The sequence below is a fragment of the Oryzias melastigma genome, linkage group LG18 (assembly GCF_002922805.2).
Source record: "Oryzias melastigma strain HK-1 linkage group LG18, ASM292280v2, whole genome shotgun sequence".
Taxonomy (NCBI): Eukaryota; Metazoa; Chordata; class Actinopteri; order Beloniformes; family Adrianichthyidae; genus Oryzias; species Oryzias melastigma.
In genome coordinates, this window is record NC_050529.1 from 11,458,093 (window position 1) to 11,468,119 (window position 10,027).

A 10,027-nucleotide genomic window follows, 5' to 3' on the forward strand; every position below is an offset into this window, starting at 1 on the left:
CCATCTGGATGAAGGATTGTCTGGGCTCCTGTTCTTGACAGTGGACCTCGTTTCTTGCTTGACTTGCGTCCAGAGTTGTCCCAGTTCCATCTGGATTAAGGATCGCCTCTGCTCCTGTCCTTGGCCGTGGACTTTGCCTCTGGCTCGACTTGTGCAGCCATCTGCCCCAGTTCCATCTGGATGAAGGATTGTCTGTGCTCCTGCACTTGATAGTGGACCTTGCCTCTGGCTCAACTCTCACCACTAGCTGTCCCCCAGTTCCATCTGAATGAAGTCCACCTGTTACACTATTCAAACTTGTATTTGTAGAGTTAGATAAGCTAATTCTTTTTTTAACAGTCCTGATACATTGCCTGTCCATCCTGGGATAGGATCCCTTCATCATGTGGACATCCTTAAGGTACTTTCTTTTTTTTTTTTTTCCAGTCCATGGACTTTGTATTGAGGGGGGGGTCTTACAGAGAAAGAGGGTCTAAAGACAGGGATGCCCAGTTTATTTTAGTTTGTTCATCAGCTATTGTTTATATCTTATTATTGATTTTATGTTTTTGGAAAATCTTCTGTGAACCTGGTGAGAGAACCATGTTGTAATATTGGGCTATATAAATAAAACAGAATTTAATTTTAATAGTGATTATGCTGTTTTTAGGCAAATTCAGGGCATAGTTTTAGCAGTTAATTAGAAATGTATCTTTACGTTGTGGGCAGAAATGTTAGTGCAGAACAAGCCTGCCCCCACTTCCCATCATCCAACTGTTTACACTAACTCCTGCTAGCTTAAAGCTCCTCACACATCCAATAGCTTGGATTAGGAGAACGAAGACGTAAATGGATGCATCAGAATGGAGTGGAGCAGAGCTATGTTCCACCCAGTGTATTTTCTGACACAAATAAGCTCTTTTTCAAACTGAATTTCTTCATCTGTTCCTGATTCACTGAATCTTGAGTAAATAAATACTTAGAAAAGCAATTTTAAGCCTAATTTTTGTTAGATATGTCCTTCACCATCAGAAAAAAATGTCACAAGAACATGTTAAAAACACCAAGAACATGATTGGTGAGAAGCTGGTCTATAGTGAATGAAGCCCTCACATCTTCAGACAGTTGTTCTGACCTTGGGGGCCACCAGCAGTCCTGCATTTGAGGACCTGAGAGCTCTGGGAGGATCATAAACTCAATGCAGTCGTGATAAGAACGAAGCTCCAATACTTTTAAGACATTTATAAACTTCTAAAATAATCTTCAAATCAATCCAGGAGCCAGAGTAAACATAAAAAAAATGTTCATAACAAAACGATTTCAGCAGGAGGCATAAATCTTTGTTTATGATCATAGGTTTTACATTTATGCTGCACACGGAAGTTGAATGCAAGCACAGCTGCCAAATGAGCAGAATGGGGATAAAAGCTGAACATCAGTCGACATAAAAGCAGGAACGTTTGACCGGAGATGTAAACCTGGTCAGTGATCTAACAAGGGATTAGCAGCTTTAGCTTCTTAGTTCATGCCGTTAAGCCTCGTTTATTTTCTGTCCATTTAGTCACAATCCACTCATTTTCTGCACATCCTGGCTAAAAGGTCAAAAGAGAAAGGAGCAGAGATAAAAGCACCTGACTGCACCTCCGGTCAGTGCTCTATTCGGCTCCCCTGCAGTGGTGAGAAATGTGACGTTTGCTTTTGAATCATGGCCTTCCTTCCTGCCTTCCTTTGACTGATAATCGTTTCGACCTTTTTGAAATCACGGCTCTTACTGGTATTTAATCAAATACACCAAATACCACCCACTTCACATTAAAGGGGACAAAAATCTAAAGATGAAAGAAGACTTTATGAGAAAAAAAATCTTACAAATATATTAAATTTATAAAAATAAAAACAATTAAAAGCATTAAAAACACTGTTTATTTATATTATTGATGCAAAACGGCAATCATTAGAAAATCCTAGTGTGCACCGAAGTTCATTACCTGATTATTATTCTGTTTACATTATCATGAAATACTTGATGTGCATATAAACAAGCTTTCTGAGAAGATAAAATATAAAAGTTCTCAATAAATTGTTGTGTACTTTATTTTCTGTTGCTCCAAATGTATTTAAAACTCAATCAATAAAAATGTGTTTGAAACTTTACATGAATAAAGAAGAAAAATTCACCAACAATTAATTACTTGAAGCTTTGGGCACTTTTTAAAGGTAAATCAGGGAACAGTTTATTCATGTGCACTACTTTTGAATTATTGAAATGTATTAAAGTAAAGAAGAAGGCTGAATAAATTAAAAATAACAGTTGTTACAGACTTGGTGACTGAGCTTATGGGTAAAACATTATTTTGAGCTTTTGGAAACACAAAGGAAACAATTCTGAATATACAAATATGTTTTTTAAGCCAAACATTTAAAGTAACCAAAATACATTGAAGAAAAAAATAGCAATCTGTTATTTATTAACAAACGTTTTATAGAAAGTTCTCACCATGGCTCCTGATTCTCCCATGTTCCCTGGATCACCCTATAGGAAAGAAAAAAAAATACAAAAAGACTTTGTTACTGAAAACGAAGCGTCGGTATAAAGACACAAACACTCTGTTTAAGTCATCAAAGGAGATCCAACATATTTCTGAAAATGTTGCTTTACCCAAGTCCCCATTCTCTGTTTTTATATTTGAAACTATCCAGAAAGTAATCAAATGTCGCAGATCCTCCAAATACCACTGGAGACAAATTGCAGTCAGTAGTAATCACTCACTTACTTTCACGTTTAAATAAATCCAACTTTACATCTAAAATAAACCGATGTCTTTAGCTATCTGAAGCTTTTGTTCTTTTTTTATGAGATCTCAAAGAAATATATTTTTAACCATCTATTATATGTCAGAATTGTGTATTTTAGAGACTCGTTTTCATCTTTGTTGTAACACATATTAGATAGAGGTGTAGGATGTGGTGTGACGACCCAAATGGAAGTGGCCAAAAGGCAAATAGGTAAAAGAATCTAATAGATGAGATCAAAAATTGTCCGTCTTTGTCTTGAACCAAAGAACTGTAGCGAGTCAGTGTGACATCACTCATAGAAATGTACTTATTTACAACTACAACAAAATGAAGTCAATTTAACCACCATTATTTTTGGGACGTCACCACGTTGAAGACAGAAATAGTCAGCAACCAGGACAACCATCCAAGTCGCTCTGAGTCAATATTTCTATAACAACCATTGTAGCCAATCAGGAGTGAGCTTGTTGGAAGTTTACATCCCTACTACTTGAAAGTAGAGAACATGGAGATTGTCAACCAAAACACAGGAGGTAAGACCACATACACGGGGTCAAAAAAGTATTTAGTCAGCCCCCAAATGTGCAAGTTCTCTTTGGATCTTGGAGGGAGTTGAAACAACAGCCCCAAAAGATCACTGCTCTAGAGGAGATCTGCATGGAGGAATGGACCAAAATACCAGCAACAGTTTGGGATTCAGAAAACACTTGACTGCTCTCATTGCCAATAAAAGGTATATAAAAAAGTATTGAGTTGAACTTTTGTTATTGACCAAATACTTATTTTCCACGATCATTTACAAATAAATCCTTTTAAAAAACAGACAATGTGATTTTCTGGACGTTTTTCTCATGTTGTCACTCATAGTTGAGGTATACCTATGATGAAAATGACAGGCGTCTCATCTTTTTAAGAGGGAAAACTTGCACAATTGGTGGTTGACTACATGCTTTTTTGCACCACTGTATGTTTATTGAAGCATCTGATTGGTCAGTTCATAAACTGATTAACTCGCACTAAAGAAACAATATCATGAAAAAAATAGAAGTTTATGGGATTCTGGCTTCTTGGAATCAGTTGGTTTTACATATTTGGAAAGTTCTGATCATCTTGGTACATTTTTACAGAACAAAAGCAGCTTTTCTTTTTCATGCATGAGACAAACATTAAATAAATGGAAAAGTAGATAATTCCTGATCAAATCCACTGCTTCGATGTTTCCAGAAACTGCACTCGCAGTCCAGTGACTCAAAAGTCCTGTGTTAGCGATCACAGCAGCCAGTAGAGCTCAGATTTGCAAGACATCCATCATCCCGTCCACCTGCAGCTTCCACTCTTAACATCCAACAACTTCATTGTTGTCTCTGCTTTTGATTCAGTCCTGGCTCAGACCTCGATTCATCACCGAGCCATAACTCTTGTCAAGCTTCAACCTCCGCATCTCTGGACTAAAGTTCTCCTCTTTCTAAGTCAATCATGACATCAGATAAAGGAACTTGAAAACAAGTGTAAAACTTTATGAAAAAAAAAAAATAAAATTAACGTTTGGGTCTTCAACTGCAAGAGCTGAAAGAAATAATAAAATTCTTGGAAAGAAGCACATAAACAACACTTGGTGCATTTGCGCTACTACTGCGATCTTTGCCAAGACGACGCAGACGGAGCCCACAACAAGTTTTATGGCTGAACATAACTGACAAACTCTGCGCTCCTCTCTCCCAGAGTTCACATAAACTAGACAGAGAACAGTGACAGACTTAAAGATGTGGAAAATCTTACAATAAAAATGATAAATAAGCATCCAAAAGTAAATCTATTCCGCTGAATGTTCCCGTGGGAGCATTTAGTCTCAGTTTTTGATGTATAAATGTTATGGTAATGAGCTGCAAAGTGACTTGTTGAGATTTCTTTTCTTTTAAAAAGATGATATTAAAGCTTAAAAGTAAAAAGGATGTGATTTAAAAGGAGATTTTTGACTACTTCCTAAATACTTACTGGCAGACCCGGTACGCCGCGGGGTCCATCTTTTCCTGTGTCCCCTGGGGGCCCCCTCGGTCCAGGAGGACCCGGTGGCCCCGGTGGGCCAGGCGGCCCTGCTTGGCCTTGATCTCCCTGTGGGTCAAAAGAACACATAGCTGCATTGGTATATTTTGAAATAGCTGGATCCACAAAGGCTGGAGCCCCCACAGTTAAACAATGATAAAGAGGGGAGTCATCTCAAGGGTGGTTTTGGCCTGCTTCCACTCATAACTATGATTAGCATTTTGGAGCTATTAATAATCCTTAAAAATGCATGCAAACCTAAATGGACTTTGTATTAGGTATGTAGTGAAAAAAAACCCACACATTTGTCAGTGAGGGGCTGCATTAATCAAGGAGCAAATGCTAATAATGTGTGGTCCATTATTGTACTGAATTACAAGAAATTCTAAGAAAATATGAAGAAATCGAACTTGCAGGGGAAAATGTTTTGATTGGTGCCAGAAGTGTAATTTATTTTGTTTGAATAAAACATTTTGAAAGACATTTTCATTTTTTATTTCAACCATAACAGAATAGGAATAAGAAAACAAATGGCAGGTCTATCTAAAGGCTTGCATGCACTGACCAGAGAGAAGTGATTTGGTGAAACGGACAGAGAGGCGAGAAAAGACACACTCGCTACCTTAATGAGCCGTCGCTTTATGAGCTGCTGGTCAGCGGAAAGAAAGCCATGATTGATCTTAGGGAAGACCATCTGAAGCAGGTTGTGTGAAGCCAAGAAGTCGGAGGTGACAGAAGGTTGAAGGAGGATGAGGTCCCAGAGGAAGAAGAAGGAGCAGGAGGAAGGCAAATGCAAAAAGAAACAGATTTTGTTAGAAAGGCCGATGTTCATGGAAGGCCCCGTCCAGCACCTTCATAGATGGGAATCCACACTTTTCCTGAAGAAAAACATTTTTTTTTTTGAGTTGGGGCCCATAATTACCACCTCTGGGGTGCAAATGTACCACAGTGTCTCACCCCCCTACCCTTAGAAAAATGTGAATTACTCCTCATCTGCGAAAGCCCTGTCATCATCATTGCGCCTGCTGCTAAGTCCGACCATGGGAGCTGCACACACTGGAACCAGTAAATTTGTTTTAATGTATTTCTATCACAAAATATAAAATAGCCTTATTTTGATTGAGTAGGATTTGTGACGAACCATAACCAGGATTGTGCCACTTGGTCGGCTAATGGAGAGCTCAAACCCACTCCTATTAAAACAATGTTTTTAACATGTTCTAGTGGCATTTCTCTGATAGTAGAGGACACATATGAAGAAAATAAAGCTTAAAATTGCATTTCTAAGTATTTATTTGTTTAAATCATTGTGAATAAGGAGCAGATGAAAACATTTGAGTGTATTTGTGATGCAGAAAATATACTGGATGGGCCACAAACTCTGTGTCTCATGGATCTAGTCATCTACAAGTGGCTTCATTGAGGACTAGATCCATATACATTGTGGGTGAGGACCTATAAGCTATTGGGAGAATACATAATCAAAGCTAATGGTCCCGCCCACAACTCAGAGGCAGGTTTCTAATGAACAACTGCTGCTCTGCATAAACTATTTCCTAGAAAATGACAGTTTTTGGCTAAAAACGGCTTTATCATGTTCAAAAGATCACCGCTTTTAAAACACATCAAAAGATGATCGGAGTGGGTCTTTGCATATCAAAGCCTCTAGTTAGCCATTACCAAGGTTGTAAGAGTTCACTTGTGGTAGAAGATGGAAAATAAATCAGAGTTAAACACTTGTAGTGATAACAGGAAAAGAGAGGAATTTGATAGGAGTTGGGGGTGAATACTCTATCAACAGGGTTTAAGAAAACCAGTCGACAGTGATTCATCAACTCCCAGCGTGTGCTGCGGAAAGGTCGGACTGAGCAGCGAGGCAGCACAACCACCAACAAACCTTGACAGTCAGGATCTGATTGCTGTGCAAAGCAGCCAGCGTAGGGAGACCAGGCAACCCCTAAAGGGACAAACAGCAGAACATGGCACATCGCACACGTGACGTTTAAACACTGGAGCCTAGTTTGACTTTATTTAAACTCTCAGAACAGAAACTCAAACCTTATAGGTAAATAGCATGAAAAAGGAGAATTCACAAAACAGTGAGATTTAAACACATTTTGATGGACTGTCTGGATGGGAAACAGTATGCAGCATCACTTTTTACTCAATATTCAAATGGGTGCTCTTGTTTGGGTTTATCAACTCCAAGGTCATCTTGCAGTTTTGCAAATAAATTATGAAGGTCACCTGTTTTAACATTTATATAAAACAGCACATTTTTCAGTCTTTATTTCAAAAACAGCAAGTAAAAAATCATTGTTTTCACTGTAATTTGTGAATATTGAAATTAATGGAGATGTGCCTGCACTTTTATGATCTGCAAAGCACATTATTATTCATAGGACTAATTAGTTGAACACAAAGTGTTTTGTCTTTTCATTTTAGACAACTCAATTTAAATATAAGAGTTTAAATATACACATTTAAATATAAATATTTCCTAATAAAATAAAATATATTATGAAAACTTCCAATGTGTTTTACTGTCATTTTGTATTAGGCTGTATATGCATCAAATCCACCGGATAAATGTCAAAATGGGGTAAAAACACACATCTTCCATCCCAATCCCCATGTTTCTGAAAGGATTTTTGGGTCAAATAAAAATCTTTTGCATCTCTTTTCCACAGCACCATCCTAAAGTGATTACATGTATTGTTTTTCTTCATTCGCCATATTGGGCTCAACCTCTCATAACAAACCTGTGACTGAACCTCCAGTATAAGTTCAATATGTCCTGTTGGAGATAAATCTTTAAAGTAAAACCCAGGAATAAATACAATTTATCCAACCATGACTGTTTTGCCATCCCTCTGATTTTTTTTTAAAGATAATTCAAAAAACATGGGTCATTAGGAATAGGACTTCAAAACCAGGCTGTTTTGATTCAACATTGCAGCTCAGCAGAGCTCTGAAATCACTTACACTGCAGACAATGGTCATACTTTGTGTGGCTGGAAAAAGTATTTTGCATGTTTTTTTCAACTTGCAACATTTGAAGGACTAAAGAGAAACAATATTTGGATTATGATCAGGGACAGAGCACAACTGAGTATTTATCTGGTGTGACAGGAAATCGGAAAAAACTTAATGTGTTTATTCCCCGTTTCACTCGTTTGCTGATGTCCATATGTGAAAATAACAATAACATGGTGGTTGACAGACAATTGTAATTCCTTTCAGGCTGCTTTACTTTTCTTTTCTTTTCTCCCAAAACGGATGTTAGTTATTTGGTAGGGAGCTCTGTTGCTTTGTTTGTGCCTGCAGTAATGTGGCTTTATTTTTTCTTTTAAATAACAAACAGATATGAGGACAATCAGCGTTGGTTACAATAAGACGTATCCTCAAATGCACCATCAACAGAAACATTTAAATCAACTGCTGGCTGGAACATTCTGAAAATTAACAATACAGCACATGTACATTTAGGTTATAAAAAAATATATTTTATCTTAGAAAATTGCATCAATTATCTTTTTTGTGTAAATAATGTTAGAAATTCTCTAATATTTGTAAGACATTTGTAGATTTGTCTATTTTACTAGGCAACAAGGAGTTCTGGGCTATACACATCTTAATTATGTTGACAAGTGTTTATAAACTCGTCAGTTTTCCACTTGCTGCTTGGTTAACCCCAAAATTTAGATGCATCTTTCCCACTAACTGTATATAAGAACTGGAGCGAGAGAGTGTCCATTGAAATGGCTTATTTCTGGCTTCAACAGAATGAAGTCACAACCTTTTTTAATGATATGGACGTCCACCTTGTTGGAATCAGAAATAGTCATAATTTCAATGAAAAATATTCCAGCCAATCAGGCGTGAGCTTGTTGGAAGCCCACACCCCTCCAAATTAAAAACAAGCTAAACAAAATCTGTCAAACTTTTTGAATATTTGACGTGAAACTACATACTTTTATTGAGATATCTGATTGGGCAGTTTATAAAACGAATAACCTGAACTACAGAAAATCTTAGAAAAGTGTTTTCCTTTACATCCTTTAACACTACCTGTGCTTTTATGTATTTTCATTTCACCTTTTTGCTGTATATTTTTCCTACTTTAAATGCACCTCTTCCTGCATTTGATCTGCTTAATGGTCAGTCCGTGCTGATGGTGGTTAAGTCAATCAAACCAGGGTTCACTTGCAAGTAAACATGGATCTTTGCTTTAGGCAGAGAAGAGTTGATTTGTTTGGTCCACAACTGAGTTCAGATGAGCTTTCACACCTGCCAAGGGAAGCAGATTATCCAAACAAAATGAACTCTGGTCTACACCAAACAGACCTGAAGCCAATGCACCCAAATGGTGTGGTTTACCTGCTCTTCCATATGGCTCCAATCAACTCCTCTTGCTCAGTAATTATAAGCTTCATTTCCACCAAGGTAAACAGACTAAAACGTCAGGCGGCACATTAGACCTTCATTTGCTGAAAAACAAAACATCCTTAAACTGTTTCTCTAAATCAACCCGCTAATATAATGTGCAAAGTCAATAAGCCAATCTGGGAAGGTAACCATTGTCTTGGGAAAACTTGAAATTGTGTTTAAACATTCGTCTGCAATTTAGTGTGTTCATTTCTACCAATTAGGGATCTCTTTAGCTGTAATTTCTGTGTAATCCAACACTATTTTGACGTGACCGCTTGTTTAATTTTCAGATTTTTACCTGGTATAATAATTAGCTCCTTGTTGACAGTGTCCACTATGGCATAAATCAGTCAAATGAGATTAAATGATTTTGTTAAAGAGCTCAATATTACACAAAGAAAATTAGTCTGAAATAGGATACACATTGTTGTTTTGCAACTACTTTAAACAAAAAAATTATATTTCTGTCTGCCACTGACAGTTAACTCTTTATTACCATTTGTGTCATATCTTTCCTTAAAACCTCACTGTGTTATGCACCATGTTTTCTGCCCTGTAGTTCCACCAGAGGCAGAAGAAGGGCTTATCCTGCTCATTTCAAAATGGCCGCCTCCATGAAATCAGTAAAACACTTTTGGCGGGAAAAGTTTTAACTAACTTTCAGAACTTTACGATGATAATAACTCATCTTTTGTTATTTATTTTCTAAATTGACTACTTACTGTATTTAAAAAAAGTGTCACACCATGTTAAAAATGTGTGGATTAAATTTGAGAAA

At 37.2% G+C, this 10,027-nt stretch overlaps 1 protein-coding gene across 5 annotated transcripts in view; it reads right to left on the bottom strand.

Annotated features, from left to right (window-relative positions):
- The window catches only part of LOC112156147 (collagen alpha-1(XXV) chain), a 173,370-nt gene that overhangs the window by 51,459 nt on the left and 111,884 nt on the right, over window positions 1-10,027 (bottom strand). For all 5 annotated transcript variants that reach the window (XM_024288334.2, XM_024288328.2, XM_024288327.2 and 2 more), the window contains 3 exons: window positions 5,441-5,512; window positions 4,771-4,887; window positions 2,477-2,512 (listed from right to left, as the gene is read on the bottom strand). In XM_024288334.2, coding sequence (XP_024144102.1) covers window positions 2,477-2,512; window positions 4,771-4,887; window positions 5,441-5,512 — 225 coding nt within the window. The remainder of the gene's footprint in view (window positions 1-2,476; window positions 2,513-4,770; window positions 4,888-5,440; window positions 5,513-10,027) is intronic.